The sequence below is a fragment of the Podarcis muralis genome, chromosome 13 (assembly GCF_964188315.1).
Source record: "Podarcis muralis chromosome 13, rPodMur119.hap1.1, whole genome shotgun sequence".
NCBI classification, from domain to species: Eukaryota; Metazoa; Chordata; class Lepidosauria; order Squamata; family Lacertidae; genus Podarcis; species Podarcis muralis.
In genome coordinates this window covers 4,120,503-4,145,641 of record NC_135667.1, presented here as the reverse complement: position 1 = coordinate 4,145,641, position 25,139 = coordinate 4,120,503, and the positions used below count along the sequence as shown (strand labels likewise).

At 52.3% G+C, this 25,139-nt stretch overlaps 1 protein-coding gene and 1 pseudogene across 2 annotated transcripts; both read right to left on the bottom strand.

Annotated features, from left to right (window-relative positions):
• Window positions 1-3,926: 3,926 nt before the first annotated feature.
• TRIP6 (thyroid hormone receptor interactor 6) lies at window positions 3,927-24,228 on the bottom strand. 2 transcript variants are annotated; one of them, XM_077916826.1, is made up of 10 exons: window positions 24,095-24,228; window positions 20,199-20,405; window positions 18,240-18,352; window positions 11,996-12,112; window positions 9,580-10,236; window positions 7,950-8,040; window positions 7,491-7,660; window positions 6,114-6,292; window positions 5,605-5,725; window positions 3,927-5,138 (listed from the first exon to the last, which is right to left on the bottom strand). In XM_077916826.1, the coding sequence occupies exons 2-10, from the start codon at window positions 20,392-20,394 to the stop codon at window positions 5,007-5,009; spliced, it is 1,776 nt and encodes a 591-aa protein (XP_077772952.1). In that variant the 5' UTR covers window positions 20,395-20,405; window positions 24,095-24,228; the 3' UTR covers window positions 3,927-5,006. The 2 variants fall into 2 exon arrangements, with proteins under 2 accessions (XP_077772952.1, XP_077772953.1); XM_077916827.1 differs by having other exon boundaries at window positions 18,240-18,298.
• LOC114608092 (protein mago nashi homolog pseudogene) lies at window positions 10,795-11,966 on the bottom strand (annotated as a pseudogene).
• Window positions 24,229-25,139: the final 911 nt, after the last annotated feature.

Genomic DNA, 25,139 nt, shown 5'->3' with positions numbered 1-25,139 from the left:
TCTTTGCGCCACGACGCCAGATATGCTTAAGATGGCCCTGAGCACAGATTTGCTAGCACATTGCATTGAAAGGTACATAGGAGGGGTTGGGTTAGGGGACCCACATAGATCTGGGGAAAGTTGAAGGCTGAAGAAGAGGAAACAGAGGCAGGCAGATTTTCAAGCGCTATTGCCCAACCTGGCACCCTCCAGGCGTTACGGACTACAAATCCCATCGTCCTGAGTCAGCTTCGCCGATTGAGTCACGGACGATGGGAGTTGTAGTCTGACGACATCTGGGGAGACCCCAAAGCTGAATAACGCTGGCTTGGAGCTGCCTTCGTCAACCTCCCAGGGGAAAATATATGGACTACAAATCCCATCATCCTGAGTTGGTTTAGCCAGTCGCTGTGGATGATGGGAATCGTAGTCCGAAACATCGGGTGCACACAACGAGGTCACAGAAACACACGCAGCCCTGGAGGCGATGTTCTAGCAGGAGGTGAGCGTTTTCCAGTAGAAAGTCTTGCAGCCGGCCTTCCGCTCCCGGGGGGGCTGCCAGGGGGTGGGCGGGCGAGCGGAGTGGTGGGGGCCGGGGTGGTGGGCTCGCCGGAGGCCGGAGATGGCTCGCAGGACGAGGTGGTCCAAGGAGTCCTGGTTGTGTGGGAAAGGGAAAAAATTGGGGGAGATTTCCCCCTCCTCAAAATAAAGAACACGCTATAAATGTATACACACGCAGTCAAGAAATAAATATACACGTTATTATATAAAGAACACGTCATATGTACATACATACACCCCACTCCAATCCATGCAAGTCTGCAAATTACCCACAATGCCTGCAGGCAGGGGGTTGGACTAGATGACCCCTGGATCCCTTTCGACTCTACGGATCTATGATCTATGAGGGTAAAGAGGGGCATCTGCAACATTATTTGGAAGCTGAAAATGGAGGCCTCTGTGGGGAGGAAGTTCCTCAGTTTAGCAGCCACCGCAGAGGCGTTTGTAGGAGGGCAGTGTGGTGTAGTGGTTAGAGTTTTTGGGCTAAGACCTGGGAGACCAGGATTCGAATCCTGGCTGGACCACAAAGCTTTTTGATGACTTCGAGCCGGTCGCTCTCTCTCAGACTAACCTATCTAGGAGGATTATTGTGTGGGGATTAAATGAGAGAGCCAGGCACAAGCTACCTTAAACTCCTTGTGGGGGGGGGGAGGGGGATACAAAGGAATAAATAAAAATGTGTTTTTTCTACTCACGGTCCCAGGCCAGGCTACAAAATTAAATCTGTAGGTCTTCAGAGATCTAAAGTAATCTAGCCCACAAAGTTTGGAAGGGAACTGAAGATCACCCATCAATTCTCTCGCCTCCAACAGGAAAAAGTGTGTTGCTTAACTCCCCAGGAGGAATTTCCATCCCAGATTTAGGACCACAACCTCCTTTCCTCCAAGTCTGTCAATCTTCTCCCCGCCTCCCACCAGGCAAACTCACACTTGTCTCCCTGAATTTGGGAGCAAACCCAGAAATCGCCCACCCCTTAAACAATATTCTCTGCTTTGCATAATTTTCTTGTGTATTTTTTTTAATGTTGTGGACCAGATAATGTCAAACAGGCAAGCTATTCCTTCACTTCTGTATCTCTCAAACATATATCCCGACTCTACAATTCTATGGAATAAAATAAAATAATTAAAATCTAGGGAGGGGTGTTCTCTAACCCTACTCCCTGTAATAATTCTTTCCAGGGATTGCGAACGAAACGGCCCAAATTGGCACGAATTGAATTATAAAATTTGTTGTTTGTTTGGATTACAATTTTAATACAGCATGCCCTTTCTTAAATAAAAAATTCATTTTAAAACACACCCACACCCTGATTTCCCTAGAAACTTACCATCCTGCCCCCTGATATTCGGGGAAAATAAAAAATAAAACCTGCACAATTGCTCCCCACTCCTGTTTTTGAAGATCCCAAACGTAACACCCTAGTTGTCTAATTTTTTGGGGGGGGGCTACAACTAGGAAGACCCCCCCCCCAGTTTCTCCCCAAACCTTACCTGGCTCTCAGGGGGTAGGAGTTTTGGGGAGCTGGCATGGAGGGTTGCCCTGGACATCAAGGAAACAGCTAGTAGGAACAGACACAACTGGGGAGACGACCTCATGGTTGCAGCCGTGGGCAAGCTGGCACCCTGAGTGGGCAGCAGGTGCCGGGAGCACCCCTTTTATAAATCTCTTCCCCCTCCCCTGCAAGGAGGCAGCCAATGGAATCGCAGGGGGAGGCTGGCGGCAGCCAATGGGCAGGAGGGCAGGAGTCAGAAAAACAGACGCATCCCATTCCCAAGAGAAGTTATTCCTGATGTTCAGCTGGTATCGAATCTCTCTTGCAGTTTGAATCTCCATCGGTGGTTTGGGTCCAGCGGAAAACACGCTCAGTCCATCTTCCATGGGGCAGCCCTGAGATATTTGAAGATGGCTCGAAGGGACGCGGGTGGCGCTGTGGGTTAAACCACAGAGCCTCGGACTTGCCGATCGGAAGGTTGGCGGTTCGAATCCCCACGACGGGGTGAGCTCCCGCTGCTCAGTCCCTGCTCCTGCCAACCTAGCAGTTTGAAAGCACGTCAAAATGCAAGTAGATAAATAGGTACCACTCCGGCGGGAAGGTAAACGGCGTTTCCGTGCGCTGCTCTGGTTCGCCAGAAGCGGCTTAGTCATGCTGGCCACATGACCTGGTAAGCTGTCTGTGGAAGCGGACAAACACCGGCTCCCTCGGCTAATAAAGCGAGATGAGTGCCACAACCCCAGAGTCGTCCGCAACTGGACCTAATGGTCAGGGGTCCCCTTTAAAGGTAAAGGGACCCCTGACCATTAGGTCCAGTTGTGGCCGACTCTGGGGTTGTGGCGCTCATCTCGCTTTACTGGCCGAGGGAGCCGGCGTACAGCTTCCGGGTCATGTGGCCAGCAGGACTAAGCCGCTTCTGGCGAACCAGAGTCTCATGCTCTGTTGACTGAGCTATTCAGGTAGTATAGGTAGTGCCAGGGTGCTGGATCAGGCCACAGGGAGCCCATCTAGAACAGGCGTCAGCAAACTTTTTCAGCAGGGGGCCAGTCCACCATCCCTCAGACCTTGTGGGAGGCCAGGCTATATTTTGAGGGGGGGAGAAATGAACGAATTCCTATGCCCCACAAATGAGGGTCTCATCCTGTGTACCAGATGGAGCTGATAAACAGCTGCCCTGGACACAGAATTTACTTCCTTCTCAAGGGCTAAAAAAAGCTTTCATGCCGATCAAGTGGCTCTGGGGTGCTGGTGGTGGGAAACCTGCTGCAAATATATGGGTCTCTGACACCCCCATATCTAGACCTCAACACCTCTGCTTGCAGTATATCCCAGCTCCAGGCCCAGCTGAATCACCACGTCTGTCCCCAACCTGATGGGAATAATTTACCTGCGAGATCACAGTGAGAGCTGCCACAGATCCGGAATTTGCAAAAGATCGGTCCTTTACACTTTGGAACTCCCTGCTTATTGAAATCAGGCAAGAAACTTTCCCATGCTCTTTCACAAACGATTTATCGTTTAGACAAGCCTACCCAGAGATGCGGAACACTGACATGTGTATTAATTCGGATTCCAGTTTGCTGCCGATTTCATCACTTGAATGTTTGAAAGAGTTGTTTTGACTGATCCGTTTCATTCCCTCGGTAAACCAAAGTGGCTGGGGCAACCCAGTCAGATGGGCGGGGTACAAATAATAAAGTTATCAAAAATTTTATTAGCTCGTTGTTGTTTTCCAACACAATCAAGTGGTGTAATAAATTTTATGAAATAAGTAAATAATCTGCTGGCCGATGCAATCCGAGCCCAGGTGACAGCTCTCCCGGTCCCCTGGGTTGGGTTCAGGGGGGCGGTTCAGCAAAAGCCCCCCCCCCCAAAATTAGCAGACACAAGGTGAAGTTTGACACATCTTTAATTAAATTCTGACACATAACGCACATGAACGCAATGCCCCACGCCCTGTGGGAAGACGCTTGTGGGGTGGGGAGTTTAATGTATTTTTAAAAAATACCCATCCTTTAAAAAAAACACTCACACACAGAGAAGGAACTTGAGGAATTCTTTAAAAAAACAAAAACCAAGAGCTAGGGATATAGACCCAGATGTTAGATATCCCATTTCCCTCAGTTAGTGGCAATGGTGGAGGAGTGAGGAAGGGTATTATAGTATAATTCACCCTTTTTCTAAGCTGCTGCTGCCCTCCAGTGTTCTGGATTCCAATCCAGCCAACCCCCAGCCAGCACAGCTGACTGGAGGCTGATGGGAGTTGTAGGCCAAAGCATTTGGACGGCACCTGCTTGGTTAAGGCTGCTGTAACTGACCGGGGGGGGGGGGAGAGGGGAGATGGCACATAGCTAAGACCAGCTTATAGGTTTAGGGGAGCCCTCAAGGCAGGGAAATGGTGGGGCTGCTGGTAGAGAGAAGAGAGATGTGCAGAGAGAAGACAGAGACGTGCAGAGAGAAGACAGAGAGGTGCAGAGAGAAGACAGAGATATGCAGAGCGAAGACAGAGATATGCAGAGCGAAGACAGATATATACAGAGCGAAGACAGACACAATCCGCTTCCGCTTTGAGAAACGCTGGGTTGATGTTCGAAGCCCCCAACCCGCAGAGGAGAATTGGGGTGGGGGTAGGGGGGGAGGAGGGAGGGAGGCAGCCAGGGCAGGACAGGAAAGTGGGGCAGCAGGGAGAAAAAGTTAGGGAGAGTTAGGGGCTTGAGATGCACTGCTGCTGCCCCCAAGACACACAGCGGGGTTTTTATGGCCAAAGGAAAACAGGGCTGAAATGAACATCAAGAAATGCATAGAACAGAAGAGTTGGAAAGGCCCCAATGGGTTGTCTATCCCAACCGCCTGCAGCTCAGTGATAAAGGCAGCAGGAAGTGGGGTGCAAAATGTGGAGCGGTTAAGGAGGCGGAAACCCATAGAGAAAACCAACAAGGAGCCGGGGAGAATGGGGGGGAGGCAGAAGCCATCAGCAGTCCGTGGTGATCTTGGAGGAGAGCTCCTGGATCCGCCGAGCGCTGCAGCTCTTGCAAAGGATGTGGCCGTCCAGCGGGTAGCAGCCTCGGCCTTCGCCCTCGGAGGAGAGGAGCAGCCCACACTCCTGCAAGGGGAGAGAGAAGAGAATCGGTGGCTGGTATCCGTCCGTCTCGAGAGACAACGGAGTGCACCTCCAGGGGGAAAGTCAAACCTCTGCCTCAGCAGCACTGAAGTGATCCCCCCCTCGGGCGCAAGTGTGTCTGGGGGTCCCGGGCTGCCCAGATGACCAGACCCCCCTCTCGGCCTCGCAGGCGTGGCCCAAAGGAAAGCATGACTTTGACACCCATCAGCTCCTCTGACCTGGTTTAGCCGGCCAGTCAAAGCCGTTTCCCGGTATTGTGGCTGCCGTCGCACGCTGAAGCTTCTAGGAGCCCCAGGTGAGTGCGGAGTGCAGGTGGGGACCAAAAGGGAACAAACACAGGTGTCCCCTCACCAGAGGTCCTCCTCCTCCTCCTCCCCAACACAGCATAACGTTAACCTGTGGGACTCCCTCCCACAGGAGACAGGGAGCCCGGCCAAAGTTGTCTCACCTCACATTTGTAGCAGCCTATGTGAAAACTGCGGTCCAGGGCAACGATCCGCACGGTCTCCTCTTTGCCAGGCTCTGGCATGATGGCATTACCACAAACTGAGCACCGGGGGGCAAACTTCCTGCCGGAGGGGGAGGGAGAAGACAAGGATTAAGGAGTTCAGAAGTGAATTTCCTCCCGCTTTTAGCTCAGATCTGCTAGAAGAGGGAGAATATCCACCCGTCGTCAAAACTGCGGAACTCCCTGCCACAGGAGATGCCCACCAATGTGGACGGGGTTAAAAGAGGACGAGACAAACTCCGGGAAGATAGGACAATTTGCAGCTTTTAAAAGCTGCATTTCGAATGGAAGTAAAACTTTGGACTTTAGGGAGAACTGTGGGCGAATCAGAGTTATCACCTGCTCCGAACCCCAAAGCATGCTGGGAGGAGAGAGTCAAGGGTGCCCATGAACCCCCCATCCAAGAAAGCTCAATTTAGCAGAAACTTGGGGGGGAGAGAGAGATTTACCGGTGGAAGTCTTCGATGCAGTGAATTTGGCTAGTGGCATCGACCGTGAACGGGACGCCATCAAGGCAGCGATGGCAAACCACGCAGGTGAAGCACTGTGGGTGGTAGGCTTTCCCCATTGCCCGCAGGATCCGGTCCATGATGGGTTTGGAGCACATAGAACATTTTTCCAAGGTCACCTGGCGAGAGGAGGGAAAGGGGGCTTCAACCTACAGACCGTGCATAATAATAATAATAATAATAATAGTAACAACAGCAACAACAATAATAATAATTTATTATTTATACCCTGCCCATCTGTGGTATAGCCCCAGACACTCCAACAAAGTATTAAAATATAAAAAAGGTAAAGGTACCCCTGCCTGTACAGGCCAGTCTTGACAGACTCTAGGGTTGTATGCTCATCTCACTCAAGAGGCCGGGAACCAGCGCTGTCCGCAGACACTTCCGGGTCACGTGGTCAGCGTGACAAAGCTGCTCTGGCGAGCCAGAGCCGCACACGGAAACACCATTTACCTTCCCACTAGTATGCGGTCCCTATTTATCTACTTGCACCCGGGGGTGCTTTCGAACTGCTAGGTTGGCAGGCGCTGGGACCGAGCAACGGGAGCGCACCCTGCCGCGGGGATTCGAACCGCTGACCTTTCGATCGGCAAGCCCTAGGCGCTGAGGTTTTACTCACAGCGCCACCTGCGTTGGCTTGCCGCTTTGGTCTGTTAAACATTAAAAGCTTCCCTAAACAAGGCTGTCTTCAGATGTCTTCTAAAAGTCTGGTAGTTGTTCTTCTCTTTAACATCTGATGTGAGGGCGTTCTACAGGGCGGGCGCCACCACCAAGAAGGCCCTCTGCCTGGTTCCCTGTAACTTCACTTCTTGCAGGGAGGGAACCGCCAGAAGACCCTCGGAGCTGGACCTCAGTGTCTGGGCAGAACAATGTGGGTGGAGACGCTCCTTCAGGTCTACTGGGCCTTTGAGGCCGTTTAGGGCTTTCAAGGTCAGCACCAACACTTTGAATTGTGCTCGGAAACGTCCTGGGAGCTAATGCAGATCTTTCAGGACCGGTGTTATGTGGTCCCAGTCCCCAGTCTAGTTGCCGCATTCTGGATTAATTGCAGTTTCTGGATCACCTTCAAAGGTAGCCCCACGTAGAGCGCATTGCAGTAGTCCAAGTGGGAGATAACTAGAGCATGCACCACTCTGGCAAGACAGTCTGCGGGCAGGAAGGGTCTCATCCTGCGCACCAGATGGAGCTAATAAACACCTGCCCTGGACACAGAATTGACTTCCTTCTCAAGGGCTAAAACCAGAGCATGCGCCACTCTGGCGAGACTGCACCCCCCCACCTGCCAGGACCCCCTAACCCCCCCGCCCCACTCACGATGTAGCAGGATTCGCAGAAGGAGCGCCGGTCGATGGCGTAGAACGGCTGCCCACGCAGGCGGCATCGACAGGTGGCGCAGGTGAAGCACTCCACGTGGAAGACCTGGTCCATGGCCACGCAGCCCGTCCCGTCGCCAACCACGTTCTCCCCGCAGCGGGCGCAGCGGCCTGCCAGGGAGGAAGGAGGCGTTCGGAGGCCTTTTCCAGGGTCCCCGCTCCCCCCAAATGCCCCTGCCAGCAACTCTCTACAACCTAGCCTGACTTCGGGCAAGGGAAGCGTTCCCCAGGTCCCGTCTGCAGATAGACTGCCCCTTGCCGTGGAGGCTCCACCAACAGCCGAGATGGACACAGCTGCCGACTGGACCACCCCCCTCCCCTCTCGGCCTCTGCGGACCCCGGTTCTGAAGCCATGCCACCGAGTGGTTGTCATCTCTTGGGGTGCCAAAAAAAACCTCACCGAAATACTCGCCCGACGGAGGGTTGTTCATGTCGTACACCAGTTTCTTTGTCAGCCGGTCCAGCTCCTCTTCGGGGCGGCTGGGGGGAACCTGGTGGGTCGAGATGGGGGGCAGAGAGAAAGAACCATGAGCCCCCTCCCTTCTCAAGCCACCCATAGCCCTCTCCTCCTCCGTGAATCTGCCTAATCCTCTTTAAAAGCTATCCAGGTTGGTAACCATTCCTGTGGCAGGGAGTTCCGCCGTCTAACTATGCCCAGCATGAACGAGGACCGCCTTCTATCTGCCCCAAATCTCCCAACATCCAGTTTCGCTGGTTGCCCACGAGTCCTAGAGCTATGAGAGAGGAGGAGGGAACTTTCCCACTTCCTCCAGGATATGGTCACTTTTATAAACCTCTTAACGTGTCTCTCCATACATGCTTTTGGTCCAAACTAAAAAAATATTGCAAATGCTGCAGCCCTTTCTCCCCAGGGGAGTCGATCCCTCCCCTTGATCCTTCCGGCTCTGCCCAATACTGCAGAATCATAGAGTGAGAAAGGGCCCCCCAAAGGTCATCCAGCCCAACCCGCCTGCAATGCGGGAATTACAGCTAAAGAATCACTAACGGGGGGGGCCATCCAGCCTCTGCTGGAGAACGTCCAATAAAGATAGGTAGATAGATAGATAGATAGATAGATAATGATTATTATTGATTAAATCTGTATACTGCCCTTCACCCAAAGAACCCTAGGGCAGCTCAGACATGGACAGATAATAATAATAATAATAATAATAATAATAATAATAGTAATAAAAAATAATTATTAATTAAATTTGTATGCTGCCCTTCATGCAAAGAACCCCAGGGTTGTTCAAATGCAGACTGATCATTTATTATTATTATTATAAATTAAATTTGTATACTGCCCTCCATCCAAAGATCCCCAAGGCAGTTCAGATATAGACAGATAATAATAATAATTATTGATTAAATCTGTATACTGCCCTTCACCCAAAGAACCCCAGGGCAGTTCAGACATGGACAGATAATAATAATAATAATAGTAATAAAAAATAATTATTAATTAAATTTGTATGCTGCCTTCATCCAAAGAACCCCAGGGTTGTTCAAATATAGACTATTATTATTATTATTATTATTATTATTATTATTATTATTTCTTAAATTTGTATACTGCCCTCCATCCGAAGATCCCCAAGGCAGTTCAGATATAGACAGATAATAATAATAATAATAATAATAATAATAATAGATTAAATTTGTATACTGCCCTTCACCAACAGAACCCTAGGGCAGTTCAGACATAGACAGATGATGATGATTAACGTTCTATACTGTCCTTCATCCAAAGGCCCCCAGGGCAGTTCAGATACAGACAGGTAGATAATGATTGTTTATTAAATTTGCATGCCCCACCTTCCTCTGAACTTCCCCAGGGCGGTTCAGAAACGGAAGCTTCTTGTTCCTCTAATCATCGACCACAGAAACATTCCCCGCCCTCTGCAATACCCCCTCTCTCCTCTTGACGGGAAAACAAAATAAAACCTGCCGGAATCTCTTGTGACTCGAACGCAGGACCCCCTGTACAAATGCCCCTTGCCCGCCTCCCCCCAGGGCTCTCCTCTTACCTGGTGCTGAAACCTCAGTCCTCCGCCTGCCGGCGGCGGAATCTGCGAAGCCACCGCCATCTCCTCCTTGCCCGGTTTCGCCAACCCGGGGTGGTACTGCCCCACCGGCGCCCCGGCCTTGCCAGGCCCCGGGTAGAACTCCCCTTCGGCCATCCGCCGGCCGTACGACGGCGGCTCCGGGTACCAAGGCTCAGCGTCGTGGCCCCGGGGCCGGCCGCCCACCTCCGAGGCGTACTGAGGGGGTGGCTTCGCCCGGTAGCCCAGCCGGGGGGAGGGCGGGCCGTACGCTTGCTCCGCCCGACGCTGGGGCTGGTTGTACCCGGCGACCGGCTGCGCCACCTTGACCTGGACGTTGAAGGGCGGGCCGGCGGACGAGGAAGCCGTGGCGTACGAGGCGGGCATGGGCTGAGGGTACGGTTTGGCGGCTGTGCCCGGCCGGTGGTAGCCAGCGGTGTAGGGGTCCCCGGAGACGGCGGCACCGACGTACGGGGCAGGGGCCGGCTGCCCGCCGTAAGCGGCGCTCTTGGCGTAGGCGTCGAAACCCGGAGGCTTGGTGGGGGCGGAGAAGGTTCCGGAAGGGCCCTGTTTGTAGGCAGAGGCGGGCTTGGCGATGCCAGCCTGAGGGAGGCTGTGGGAGAAGGGAGCGGGCTCCAAATTCTGTGGGGGAAAGAAGGGACACGGCTCAGGGACCGGGACAAAACTGGCGAACGATACCAGCGAGGGGTGTGCCATCACGAAATAAGTGTGAAACCTCTATGGTATCGCTGCTCCTACTCTTTTTTTTTCCCAAGGGAATAAAAGCTTTTTAGCATTTCTTAAATTCACTCTGTAAAAAATCTGACACACATAAAACCAGTGAGAGATAAGGAATGGAAAGAAACACCGAAAGAAACTTTACAGTACAAATTTAAATCCATACAATTTAAATTGGCTTAATCTTAAATGGAGGCAGTGAGAGATTTTACTTTCTTGGGCTCCGTGATCACTGCAGATGGTGACAGCAGCCACGAAATTAAAGACGCTTGCTTCTTGGGAGAAAAGCAATGACAAACCTAGACAGCATCTTAAAAAGTACAGACATCAGCTTGCCAACAAAGGTCCCTATAGTAAAAGTTCTCGTTTCCCCAGTAGTGATGTATGGAAGTGAGAGCTGGACCATCAAGAAGGCTGATGGCCGAAGAATGGATGCTTTTGAATTCTGGTGCTGGAGGAGACTCTTGAGAGTCCCATGGACTGCAAGAAGATCCAACCTCTCCATCCTGAAGGAAATCAGCCCTGCGTGCTCACTGGAAGGACAGATCCTGAAGCTGAGGCTCCAAGACTTTGGCCCCCTCATGAGAAGAGAAGACTCCCTGGAAAAGACCCTGATGTTGGGAAAGATGGAGGGCACAAGGAGAAGGGGACGACGGAGGACCAGATGGTGGGACAGTGTTCTCAAAGCTACCAGCATGAGTTTGACCAAACTGCGGGAGGCAGTGGAAGACAGGAGTGCCTGGCGTGCTCTGGTCCAGGGGGCCACGAAGAGGTGGACACGACTAAACGACTCAACAACAACAATAATCTTAATCCAATGAGACTGAAGACGAGTCACTTGAGGTCCTGGACAAGGTAGTAAAACACTCTGAGACCTTCTGGATCCTTGGACTGATTTACATCAATAAGAGAACCAAAAGAGATGTGTTCATCACCAACTACAATTTCAAGCTCCTGCCGGCCAACTCTGTCAGGAGGCGGCCATGATGCGTCATCTACTTTCATGATTTCACTGTCATCGATTATCCTCTTTAGCTCTTCCATCACACTTTTGTGTACATAGGCTTCTTTTCTGATCATGACATCGCTTTTATAATTGCTGTTGTTTGCATATCTCAGTTTCCCGTCAGGGCGGAACTCGAACTCTAGGCCGAACTTCCCCTTGTGCCCAACATAACAACGCAGACAGAAGTCGCTTGCCATGGTCGCATATGCCACACTGGCCCGCAGAGACACCCGCTGCCTCTATTATATTTTTTACCCTAATGCCCCTGTATCTCAACAACGACAGCCTTATGAGATTCTGTCAAATTCCATGGCGGAGTCGAGATCCGAACCCGGCTCTCTATCAGCCGCATGGCAAACTTGATTTCTGCTTTTTAAAAAAACGCTTTGGGTGAAATTGGCAGCGGCGACGAGTCCTTGAACTTGTTACAAGTCTTCCGACGCCGGTAGCCGTGCTACAGGTAAACCCGCCTCTGAATCTCAGGGTTGCGAGTTCGAGACCCACGTTGGGCAAAAGATTCCTGCCTCGCAGGGGGCTGGACTGGATGACCCTCGTGGTTCCCTGCCAACCCCACAATTCTGCGAGGGTGGGTAGGCACAGGGGGTCGGTATCGCCTCTGACCACCCCCACCCCGAATTCCCGGACGGTGTCTCTCACCTGCCTTTCGCCGCGGCGCTGCCGGGCGCTCTCCAAATCGGCCAGCATGCTGGTGAGGGAGTCTATCTGGACGTCAATGCTGGAAGGGCGGGGAGGACCTTGCTCAAGAGGCGCCCCCTGTTGGCAGAAAGAGAAGGGTGAGCGAGGGGCAGGTGGGATGCCCCCTTCTGGAAAAATCTGGGGCTTCGGAGGTGGGGTGGTCTCTTGGCGCCGATCGGCCGATGGGTGGTGAGAGAAACCGCTCTGTAGCCTGGGAGACCCCCCTAACCCCCCCATCTCCCCTACTGTTGGGTTAATAATAATAATAATAATAATAATATTTATTTATATCCCACCCTCCCTGGCGGAAGCCTGGCTCAGAGCGGCTAACAACAGTAAAAGTAACACAGTTTACATAAAATCACAATCAATTAATTAAAATACATTCTAAAATCAATTCATTCTAGAGTCAATTCAGAATCAAACTCATGACAGCCATTGGGTTAGAGTTCTATGAGGATTACAGAAGGAGAGAGGGGGGTCAGGCTGCGCCCTGACCAAAGGCCTGGTGGAACAGCTCCATCTTGCAGGCCCTGCGGAAAGATGTCAAGTCCCGCAGGGCCCTGGTCTCTTGTGACAGAGGGTTCCGCCAGTTCGGGGCCACAGCCGAAAAAGCCCTGGCTCTGGTCGGGGCCAGCCTAACCTCTCTGTGGCCTGGGACCTCCAAGATGTTTTTATTTGAAGACCGTAAGGTCCTCCGTGGGACATACCAGGAGAGGCGGTCCCGTAGGTACGAGGGTCTGAGGTCATATAGCTTTTAAAGGTTAAAACCAGCGACTTAAACCTGATCCTGTACTCCACCGGGAGCCAGTGCAGCTGATATAGCACCGGGTGAATGTGATCTCACAGCGAGGATCCCATAATGACGCATTCTGCACCCGCTGGAGTTTCTGGGTCAAAGGCAGCCCCACGTAGAGCGAGTTACAATAATAAAGCCTGGAGGTGACCGTCGCATTGATCACAGTGGCCAGATCAGGGCGAGAGAGGTAAGGAGCCAACTGCTTAGCTTGGCGGAGATGAAAAAATGCCGCCTTTGTTATAGCTGCAAGCGGTGCCTCCTTGGAAAGGGAGGCATCGAAGATTACACCCAAACTCTTAATGAATGGCGCTGGCACTAATTGCGCAAGAGATGGGAGCATAGCTGTCAACTTACAGATTTGAAAATAAGGGACCAGCAGCCTCGAAAATAAGGGATCAGCAGCCAAAATAAGGGATTTTCCCAGCACAGGTATGTTCAACTTCTGAGCCAAAGGCAGAAAGCGCAGCCAGCAGCCAAAGGAAGCCTCAAGCGGTGGTTCCCACAGCGCAGCAACCCGGCAAAGGGGATGCAGCAAGGAAAACCACCGTCCCCTCTCCGCTGGGAAGCGCTGAGCAAAGGCGAGTCCCCAGGCAAGGCGGCCGATTTGATCGGCACAAGGCATGCAAGCTCCACCCCCCAGTCGTTCTCAGGCTCCTTATTGGGTGAGCAACGCAGCCAAGCAACCCAGTTGGAGCCTCCCTCCTCCCTGGCCGGCAGGGAGGGAGGGAGGGAGGGAGAGGAGCTGCTTCCTTTGAAACCCGAGAAATTTAAGGGACATCATCAAGAAGGGACAGCAGCGGGGCACGGCGCTGGGATAAGGGACTGTCCCGCCAAATAAGGGACGGTTGACAGCTTTGGGTGGGAGTTGCCCCCCCCCATCCCATATCGTCCCGACCCAGCCAAGAATCTTTTAAACCAAGGGGGGTGAACGTATGCTGGACTCTCACCTGAGCGTAGCCAGGGGCCAAACACCTTTCTCCCTTTCTATGAGGCAGAAACGGCAGCCAAGTAAAAAAAATAATAATATTTTTCCGTTTATAAGACTATATTTTCCCGCAGTTTTTTAAAGTTTAAAATTGCGGGGTCGTCTTCTACGCGGAATGTTGCAATTCTTTATTTCTCAATTTTGGGCTCAAAAAATAGGGGTCGTCTTATAGATGGGGAGGGAAAATACGGTAATTTTATAAGTTGTGTGCCCTTGTTTCTCAATTTGATCCTTTGCCTGTTTTTTTATGTTTTGTGGTATTTTATGCACCGCGACTTATTTTTACTGATTGTAGCTTAGTAATTTTTATTGTAACGGATAAGTGTAAACTGTTTAATTATTATTTGCTGATATTTATGGTTTACTGTTATATTCTAGTGGATTGTTGAATATTGCTTTATTTTACATCCGTTGTTTATTTTAAACAACTATCTGCGGGTGGCGCTGTGGGTTAAACCACAGAGCCTAGGACTTGCCGATCGTATGGTCGGTGGTTCGAATCCCCGCGGTGGGGTGAGCTCCCGTCTTTCGGTCCCAGCTCCTGCCCACCTAGCAGTTCGAAAGCACCCTTAAAGTGCAAGTAGATAAATAGGGACCGCTTACAGCGGGAAGGTAAACGGCGTTCCGTGTGCTGCGCTGGTGCTGGCTCGCCAGAGCAGCGATATCACGCTGGCCATGTGACCCGGAAGTGTCTCCGGACAGCGCTGGCCCCCGGCCTCTTAAGTGAGATGGGCGCACAACCCTAGAGTCTGTCAAGACTGGCCTGTACTGGCAGGGGTACCTTTACCTTTATCCGACTTTTAGAAGACACCTGACGGCAGCCCTGTTTAGGGAAGTTTTTAATGTTTGATGTTTTATCGTGTTTTTAATATTCTGTTGGGAGCCGCCCAGAGTGCCTGGGGGAACCCAGCCAGATGGGCGGGGTATAAATTATAAATTATTATTAATACTAATATTATTAAAGTTATTGTGACTTTTTTGTATCGGGTCAGATTGTTATTAGGTGTGTGGTCTTTGCTGTCTATTTTGCTGTTTCTACACCTTGCAAACCACCTTGTGGAGAGTAATATAGAAAGGCAGTATACAAATTAAAATTGAAATGAAATTAAAACACCCATCTATTTAAAAGCAGGCCATGCCAGACTTCTAAGATTGATCGAACTGCTCGGTTTTGCTATTTATTGATATTTAACTGAATGTTTCATTAGTAGTTTCTCTAATTTCTCGCCGACGTGCTACTTCGTCATTTTGGGTTCATTTCCCCCCAATTATCTTACTTGCGTTTTACATAAAGCGCTTGGGGGGTTTTTGTATATGAAGCAATAGATATACAGCTATTATTCCTGCACAGTTTCTGTGCACACCGCAAGCAGATTCCACAGCGACGGCTGACACACCTTTACCTGCCGCTCACCTGACAGCAGGGCTGGGGCATATGGGTTAAACAGACTCCGCTGTCGTGGGGCATTTATTTATCTATAAAACTGTTTATGTACTGCCACATCCTAAAGATACCGTATTTTTCGCACCATAGGACGCACTTTTTCCCTCCTAAAAAGCAAGGGAAAATGTGTGTGCGTCCTATGGAGCGAATGCAGGGGGGGAGGCAGGCGGGAAAAGCCCCCAAGAGCCGCACACAAGCTCCGTGCGCTCTTGCGGGCTTTTCCACAGGAGGGAGAAGGGACTGACTGGCCGCATCAGTCCCTTCTCCCACCTCCCAGGAAAGCCAGGAGAAGCCGTGCAGCCCTTTTAAAGTGCACGCGGCTTCTGCCGGTATTGCGGGAGGTGGGGGAATTCCCCCACCTCCCAGAAAAGCCAGGAAAGCCCTGCGCAGCATCTCCCGGCAAGGAGAGGCTGCGCGGGGCTAAAGGGGAAGGCAAAACAGCGAGCGGGATCCATCCCGCTCGCTGCCTTGCCTTCTTCCGTAGCCGCGCGCAACCTCTCCGCAAGGAGAGGCTGCACGGGGCTAAAGGAGAAGGCAAAACAGCGAGCGGGATCCATCCCGCTCGCTGCCTTGCCTTCTTCCATAGCCGCGCGCAACCCCTCCGCAAGGAGAGGCTGCGCGGGGCTAAAGGGGAAGGCAAGGCAGCGAGCGGGATGGATCCCGCTCGCTGCCTTGCCTTCTTCCATAGCCGCGCGCAACCCCTCCGCAAGGAGAGGCTGCGCGGGGCTAAAGGGGAAGGCAAAACAGCGAGCGGGATCCATCCCGCTCGCTGCCTTGCCTTCTTCCATAGCCGCGCGCAACCCCTCCGCAAGGAGAGGCTGCGCGGGGCTAAAGGGGAAGGCAAGGCAGCGAGCGGGATGGATCCCGCTCGCTGCCTTGCCTTCTTCCATAGCCGCGCGCAACCCCTCCGCAAGGAGAGGCTGCGCGGGGCTAAAGGGGAAGGCAAAACAGCGAGCGGGATCCATCCCGCTCGCTGCCTTGCCTTCTTCCATAGCCGCGCGCAACCCCTCCGCAAGGAGAGGCTGCGCGGGGCTAAAGGGGAAGGCAAAACAGCGAGCGGGATCCATCCCGCTCGCTGCCTTGCCTTCTTCCATAGCCGCGCGCAACCCCTCCGCAACCAGAGGCTGCGCGGGGCTAAAGGGGAAGGCAAAACAGCGAGCGGGATCCATCCCGCTCGCTGCCTTGCCTTCTTCCATAGCCGCGCGCAACCCCTCCGCAAGGAGAGGCTGCGCGGGGCTAAAGGGGAAGGCAAAACAGCGAGCGGGATCCATCCCGCTCGCTGCCTTGCCTTCTTCCATAGCCGCGCGCAACCCCTCCGCAACGAGAGGCTGCGCGGGGCTAAAGGGGAAGGCAAAACAGCGAGCGGGATCCATCCCGCTCGCTGCCTTGCCTTCTTCCATAGCCGCGCGCAACCCCTCCGCAACGAGAGGCTGCGCGGGGCTAAAGGGGAAGGCAAAACAGCGAGCGGGATCCATCCCGCTTGCTGCCTTGCCTTCTTCCATAGCTGCGCGCAACCCCTCCGCAAGGAGAGGCTGCATGGGGCTATGGCTTCTTTAGCCCTGTGCAGCGTCTCCCGGCAAGGAGAGGCTGCATGGGGCTAAAGGGGAAGCCAAAACTTGGCTTGCTCCATAGCTGCTCGCAACCCCTCCAGCAGGGAGAGGTTGTGCGCACCCTGTACGCTGCTCTTTGGGTCTGGGGGGGGAAGATTTTTTTCTTGATTTCCCCCCCTAAAAACTGGGTGCGCCCTATGGTCCGGTGCGCCCTATGGTGCGAAAAATACGGTATATACTACAAAGCAGCTTGTGGCAATAAAAGAATAAAGCCATGCGATAAAAACCATTTAAAAAAACCCAGCCGCCCAGAGTGGCTGGGGAAACCCAGCCAGATGGGAGGGGTATGTATGTATGTATGTATGTATGTATGTATGTATAAATAAATAAATAAATAAATATTATTATTAAAATGGGTTTAAAACACACATCAGTTAAGCCTTGCGGGAGGATGTGTTCCTAAATGCCTGCACAGGCCTGGAGGAATAGAAGCGTTTTCGGACGGCCTTTAAAAGAAGGCGCCCACTGAATCTCCAGTGACAGAGAGTCCCACAGGACACAATGACACAAAGGGCTCGGGTTAGCGTTGTTGTCAAACGAGCCTCGCCATCTCATCCCTGCAGATGATGCCAGGGACTGAGCTGGGATGTAAGGGAGCAGGGAAATAAGGGGTTTAACAGAGTGGATCGGGGCTTTCCACAAGGCTGCCCTCTGTGCCAGAGCTGCACCATGTGGATTTCTGCCTAGGCATAAAAATCGGTCAAGGGACTCAGGAGTGCTGGCCCCTTTGCAGTACAATGGTGCCTTGGTTCTCAAACACCTTGGTTCTCAGACACTGAAAACCCAGATGTAAGTGTTCCGGTTTTTGAACATTTTTCAAAAGCCGAACGTCCAATGCGGCTGTCAGCTATTGTTTCCAGGACGCCTGCACCAATCAGAAGCTGCGCCTTGGTTTTCAAACATTTCAGAAGTCAAACAGACTTCTAGAACGGATTAAGTTTGGCGCTTTTGTTTTTGCTATTTATTTTGTGTTTTTGAGGCTTTTTTGATTAATTTGGGGGTTTTTGTGACAGAGTTTTTGGGGTTTTTTTTGATTGACTGACACTTGCCCATGCGCACAAGCTATTTCCGGTGCTCCTCTGACCCGGAAGTGGGCAGCCGAGCAGCGCAGCGCCGTTAAGAGTGGGCGGCGGCAGTGGGCGTCGCAGCGGGCTGGATAAACAAGTCCCTAGGGCCTTATCCGGCCCGCGGGCCTTAGTTTGGGGACCCCTGATCTAGAGCCAAGCACCAAAGAAATCATAACCGTGACTGTCAGGCTGGTCCTCAGATCTCACAAGAAATCTGATCCTAGTGCAATGGGGTTTTGGGCACTCGCGAATCCCAAAATCTGGTGTCACTGCGCAAACCCACCAGCAAGCCCAGCTTACCTGCAAGGTGTACCCAGGAGGAGAAGCGCTGCCCCAGGAACCTCCAGATCCTCTCTCGCCTGCGGAAGAATAATGATGGTCACCCGTGGGGTCGTGAACATGGGGCAGAGGGCCTGGAGAAAAAGATTTGGGGAGTGGGGGGCGGAGAGAAGAAACCAAGAGGGAGGTTTATTATTTTCCATCTATTAAATAAAACTTACACACCCCTTGAGACGTGGGTAACGCTGTGGTCTAAACCACTGAGCCTAGGACTTGCCGATCAGAAGGTCGGCGGTTCGAATCCCTGCAATGGGGTGAGCTCCCATTGCTCGTTCCTTGCTCCTGCCAACCTAGCAGTTTGAAAGCACGTCAAAGTGTAAGTAGATAAATAGGTACCGCTCTGGCGGGAAGGTAAACGGTGTTTCCGTGCGCTGCTCTGGTTCACCAGAAGCGGCTTAGACCTGCTGGCCACATGACCCGGAAGCTGTACGCCGGCTCCCTCGGCCAATAAAGCGAGATGAGTGCCGCAACCCCAGAGTCGGCCACGACTAGACCTAATGGTCAGGGGTCCCTTTACCTTTACTTTACACACCCCTTAGGGATGCAGGTGGCGCTGTGGTCTAAACCACAGAGCCTAGGATTTGCCGATCAGAAGGTCGGTGGTTCGAATCCCCGTGACGGGGTGAGCGCCCATTGCTCGGTCCCAGCTCCTGTCCACCTAGCAGTTCGAAAGCACGTCAAAGTGCAAGTAGATAAACAGGTACCGCTCTGGCGGGAAGGTAAACAGCGCTTCCATGCGGTGCTCTGGTTCGCCAGAAGCGGCTGAGTCCTGCTGGCCACATGACCTGGAAGCTGTACGCCGGCTCCCTTGGCCAGTAAAGCGAGATGAGCATCGCAACCCCAGAGTCGTCCACAACTGGACCTAATGGTCAGGGGTCCCTTTACCTTTACCTTACGCACCCCTTGACTGCATAAGAGAAGCAACGCCTCAAGGAGGTTTTGGAAAATACACAATTTATTATTACACAAATACACAAATTATTATTTTTCAGCTATTAAATAAAACTTACGCACCCCTTGACCCCATAAGAGAAGCAACGCCTCAAAGAGGTTTCGGAAAATACACAATTTATTATTACCCAAATTATTATTTTTCATCCATTAAATAAAACGTACGCACCCCTTGACTGCATAAGAGAAGCAACAGCTAAAAGAGGTTTGGGAAAAGATTTGCAATTTGCAATGACAGTTTAAAAACACGCAAAAAAAGGCCCAGAAAGTTGAAGATTCACAAGCGTTTGGGTCGGCTTGTCCGGACGTGAATGTTTTTTTAGCAGGTGCTAGAAGGAAGACAGCGGAGGCAACTGCTTGTTATCAAGAGTCAGGGAGTTCCGAAGGTTCAGTAGGAATAAGAATTTTTCCAGCCTCCAGCCAATTAGGATCTGCTCGAAGCCGACGGGACTGAGGCGACGGGACTGACAACCCCTTGCTTCTTAGAACCCTTCCCCCCCCCCCCCCCAGGTAATCCTGGAATTGTGTTTTTCCGCAAAAAAAGTTTCTATTCATTTTATAACACAAATAAACAACACAAACAGAAAAATAAACAATACAAACAAATTCTTATCTTGTCCTTATTTTTTCTAAACATTGTTAGGTGAGCTTCCCCAAGTCCCCCCTATCTGATTTTCATTTTACCTCATCTTTAGCAGATTACATATATCATAATTTCTAACCATTTTTTTTAAAAAATCACGCGTACTTCAACCATAAAAATCTTCGCATTTTATTACAAATAATGCTATTTTAAAATGCACTATCTTCTACTTCTAACCCTACAGCCTATACCCACTTCCAAAGCTAGTCTAAGATTTAAATATGGTAATCCTGGAATTGCAGAGTTGTTAGGGACACCCCAAAGGTCATCCATCCCAACCCGCAGCCATGCAAAGAATTCCTTGGCGTTCTCCGCCGCCACCTTACCTGGCACGGGGGGTAGGTACTGCGTTGGCACGCTCATCGTCCCGTTGGCCTCCTGAGACCCATAGGTGGGTTGGGGGGCACTGGGAGAAGAAGCAAAACTCTTCTGGGGCTTGAAGGCGGCCGGAGCAGAAACTGTGACCCCAGCCTGTCCCGGGACCCCCACCTGTTTCGGGGGAAGCCAGGTGGGGCCAGACATCACGTGGGGGGCTAGGAAAAACAAAGAGAGAATTTTGTATTTTATTTTAAGAAATCTGGGTTTCGGAAGTTGCCATGGAGAGCTTTTCCTTTTCTCGTTTTTTAAATTTAGTTTTAAATACAGTGGTACCTCAGGTTAAGTACTTAATTCGTTCCGGAGGTCCGTTCTTAACCTGAAACTGTTCTTAACTTGAAGCACCACTTTAGCTAATGGGGCCTCCTGCTGCTGCTGCGCCGCCGGAGCATGATTTCTGTTCTCATCCTGAAGCAAAGTTCTTAACCTGAAGCACTATTTCTGGGTTAGCGGAGTCTGTAACCTGAAGCGGATGTAACCTGAGGTACCACTGTAATAATAATAATAATAATAATAAATTATTTATACCCCACCCACCTGGCTGGGTTTCCCCAGCCACTCTGGGCGGCTTCCAACAAAGTATTAAAATACAGTGGTCTCTTAAACATTAAAAGCTCCCCTAAACAGGGCAGCCTTCAGATGTCTTCTAAAAGTCTGGTAGTTGCTTTTTTCTTTGAGATCTGCTGGGAGGGCGTTCCACAGGGCGGGTGCCACCACCGAGAAGGCCCTCTGCCTGGTTCCCTGTCACCTCGCTTCTCACAGGGAAGGAACCGCCAGAAGGCCCTCGGAGCTGGACCTCAGTGTCCGGGTAGAGCGATGGGGGTGGAGACGCTCCTTCAGGTCTACTGGGCCTTTGAGGCTGTTTAGGGCTTTCAAGGTCAGCACCAACACTTTGAATTGTGCTCGGAAACGTACTGGGAGCCAATGCAGATCTCTCAGAACCAGTGTTATATGGTCCCGGCAGCCACTCCCAGTCCCCAGTCTGGCTGCCACATTCTGGATTAGTTGTAGTTTCCGGGTCACCTTCAAAGGTAGCCCCACATAGAGCGCATGGCAGTAGTCCAAGCAGGAGATAACCAGAGCATGCGCCACTCTGGTGAGACAGTCTGCGAGCAGGGAGGGTCTCATCCTGCGTACCAGATGGAGCTGGTAAACAGCTGCCCATATTTTAATTTACAATCATACTACAGCTCATCCGAAGTTACAAGATCCCCATGGATCTCTGGACTTCCCCCTCCGCGGATCCAATGGTTAAACCTTTTCTACTGCATCTTTTTTTAAAATAATCCAGATTTTTTATAACTCCATTGCGTCCGTAGTTCTCATTACATTACAAGTGTTGTTACAGCCAACACTTTTGCGTCTTATAGAGCAAAAAATGCGGTATATGGAAGGTAAAAGTAAAGGGACCCCTGACCATTAGGTCCAGTCGTGTCCGACTCTGGGGTTGCGGCGCTCATCTCGCTTTATTAGCCGAGGGAGCCGGCGTACAGCTTCCGGGTCATGTGGCCAGCAGGACTAAGCCGCTTCTGGCGAACCAGAGCAGCGCAGAGAAACGCCGTTTACCTTCCCGCCGGAGTGGTACCTATTTATCTACTTGCACTTTGACGTGCTTTCGAACTGCTAGGTTGGCAGGAGCAGGGACCGAGCAACAGGCGCTCACCCCGTCACGGGGATTCGAACCGCCGACCTTCTGATCGGCAAGTCCTATGCTCTGTGGTTTAACCCACAGCGCCACCCGCGTCCCTTGGCTTCTGCCATAGCTGCGCGCAACCTCTCCAGCCGGGAGAGGCTGCGCGTGTCTATGGCAATTCCCCCACCTCCCGCAAAAGCCCACAGGAGCCGCACACCCTTTAAGCTCCGCGCGGCTCCTGCGGGCTTTTCTACGAGGAGGGAGAAGGGACTGACTGGGCGCATCAGTCCCTTCTCCCTCCTGGGGAAAAGCCTGCAAGAGCCACATGGAGATTGTGTGCGGCTTTTGGGGGCTTTTCCCGCCTGCCTCCCCACTGCATTCACCCCATAAGACGCACACACATTTCCCCTTACTTTTTAGGAGGGGGAAAGTGTGTCTTATGGAGCAAAAAATACGGTAACCTTCTCCTAGTTGGTGCCCTCCAGGTGGTTCAGACCCATCCGAGGCTTCCTGGAGGGCACCTGGTTGGGAAAGGTGGATTCAACCTCCGATGTTCAGAAAATCCACAGCTTCTTAAGAACACCCACCAAAAAACCGAGGCCAACTGCGAAAAGCTGGTGGTGCCGTGGTTGGAGTGCCAGACCAATGAATCTTGCTCCCCCTTTTTCTTTTTTCCTTTGTCCTCCTGTGAGGAGGCTGCATTTTAATGTTTTAATGTTGTATTTTAATATTGTATTTTAAAGTTGTATTCGTTCAACTTGTTTTTATTATTGGTTGTTAGCCGCCCTGAGCCCGGCCTTGGCTGGGGAGGGCGGGGTATAAATAAAATTTATTATTATTAATATTATTATTGTGTGTGTGTGGCCTTGGGGGCCGGTCCCTGCCTCTCAGCCTGGCCCCCGCCTCCCTCGCAGGGCTGTTGTGAGGATGGAAGGAGAAGAAGGGGGGAAACTCCCTCAGTTTCTCCGAAGAAAAAAGATGGCCTGTGGATGTAATAAGGAGAATCATTGATGACGTCAAGGCTTCAGTAAAAAAATAAAATATAAATCCTATTTCACTGGGGAAGTTTAGATGAGAAGCTTCTGGAGCAAAGAAAGGTGGGATATAAATAATAAAATTGTGATTATTCCTTCTGCAAATGCTGTCCAAAAAGGACTTCAGAAAGGAGGTTTTGGGGGTGTGGAAGGAAGGGAAACACTTGCTGTAATTGCACAAATGTGGGGTCTAGAAGCACCCTCAAGCCACGCCACAGAGCGGGCTAGCAGATTTTTAAGGGGGTCATAGGAACGAACCCCCTTTTTTGGTCAAAGACAAATCTGGCTTCCCCCCAGCCCTCCTCCAAATCGCCCAGCTTCTCAGTCCCCCCCCCCCTTAAAATCATGTCAGGGTCTGCTCCAAAGCCACACCCAGACCCCTCTGGAAGCCAGCTATGGGTCGGGCCCCATAGGCCAGATTTTTAAGGCACTTTGCACATGCCTTGCGCTCCAGGGGTTGTTTCGAGCCGGGGGCCCCAGCTCAGGGCGAGGCCTACTGCTGCACCCCTCTCCTTGCAAGAACCCAGGCGTCCGGGCCCCCAAAGCCTCCGACCCACCCAAGATCCCCAAGGCTGCTGCCCCCGCCCCACAACTCTGGGTTGCAGCAAGGAGGAACCCAGGCGTCCGAGCTCTCCCCCTCCATCTCTATCGCCCCCAAAGTGGGAGCGGGGAGCCCCCTATTAGCCCCCCATGCACAGGAGTAGGGGTAGGGGGAGAGGGGGTCCTGGGTTCCAGCCATCTTTCACCCTAGAGAACATATGGGGACCCCCTCCTTGCAAGAACCCAGGCGTCCGGGCCCCCAAACCCTCCGACCCACCCAAGATCCCCCAAGGCCGCTGCTGCTGCCGCCCCACAACTCTGGGTTGCAGCAAGAAGGAACCCAGGCGTCCGAGCTCTCACCCTCCATCTCTATCGCCCCCAAAGTGGGAGCGGGGAGCCCCCTATTAGCCCCCCATGCATAGGGGGGTGGGGGTGGAGGAAGAGGGGGTCCTGGGGGGGCCAGCCAACTTTCACCCTAGAGAATATATGGGGAGGAAAGGGGAAGAGGGCAAGGGACGCGCCCAGCTCGGAAATAGGGGGCCGATTTCCCCACCCTAAAAACTGCACCAGGCTTGAATGCAATGGGTGGGGTGGCGGGGGGGGGGTCTCCTGCAACCTCCCCCCCCCCTCGGGGGCTCACCTGATCCCAGGATCTGGCAGCTTGGGGGGTCGATCCTCCTCGCGCCCCAGCTCGATCCCCTCCCGGCCCGAGGCTTCCTTGCAAAACTTCCTTGCAAACTTTCTTCCGTCCCGCAGAAAACTTTCCTTCCCTTTCTCTGCCCCCCCTCCGCCTCCCACGCAACACTTCTTTTTTTTCTTAATGGACCCCCCCGGGGTGACGTCACCGCATTCCAGAGCGTCACGTGGAGCCTGGGAATTCCTGCCACTTCCGGTGGGAGGAGGGCGAGGGGTGGGGTGGGGGTCTGGGAGGGGGCGGGGCGGAGGGTCCCCTCCCTCCCCCAATTCCCTCTCTCGGACTCCTGGGTTCCTCTTGGAAGAGGAGGTCTTCCTCTGTAGGGTTGTTTTTTTTTTAAGGGCTGTGGGGGGGGGGGGCTTCCCTGGGGGTCAAGGGTGGGGGTGGGGAAGGGGCAGGACGCCTGGGTCCTCCAGGGAAGGATTGCGCCTCTAGGTGGGTGTCCTTTGGGAGGAAGTGTGTCAGGAATTTTTTTGGGTGGGGGAGAAGGACTCCTGAGTCCTCTAAAATAGGGGGCGCCAGCTCAAGGGGCGGAGCAGGACTCCTGGGTCCTCTTTGTTTCATATGGTCACTGAGGTTTGAATTTTGCCTTTAGTTTAAAAGTTAAAAGTTTCTTAAAATCATAATAAAAGTGGTTTTTCCTGGTGGGTACCAGCAGGGCAGGACTCCTGGGTCCTCTTGGGCAGGGGGGAGGGGCAAGTGTGCCTCTAAGTAAGGTACAAGGAGGTGGGGGAGGGGAGCAGGACTCCTGGGTTCCCCTGGGAAAGGGGTGCGTGCGCCTCCAGGTCCCGGACGCCTGGGTTCCCTTCCCCAGGAAAGAAGAGCTGGTGGGAAGGCAGGATTCCTGACCTTGCTTCGGAGGGCAGTTGGGCCTAGTGGGCGGAGCAGGCCTAGGCACCCAGGCTTGGAAAAGGAGGGGGGCTGGCGCTTTTTCTCGTTCCCACCTCCCACCCCCACCTCGCCTAGGGAGCTGTGATGCAGAGTTGCGTGT

What these genes read in the sequence shown, in the direction of transcription:
- TRIP6 (XM_077916826.1), bottom strand. Translation starts at nt 20,394, where the DNA reads ATGTCTGGCCCCACCTGGCTTCCCCCGAAACAGGTGGGGGTCCCGGGA. An exon ending in CTCCTGGGTACACCTTGCAG is followed by an intron (nt 12,113 to 18,239) that starts GTAAGCTGGGCT and finishes TTCTGCCAACAG; the next exon opens with GGGGCGCCTCTTGAGCAAGG. An exon ending in TCCGTCGGGCGAGTATTTCG is followed by an intron (nt 7,661 to 7,949) that starts GTGAGGTTTTTT and finishes CCTCCCTGGCAG; the next exon opens with GCCGCTGCGCCCGCTGCGGG.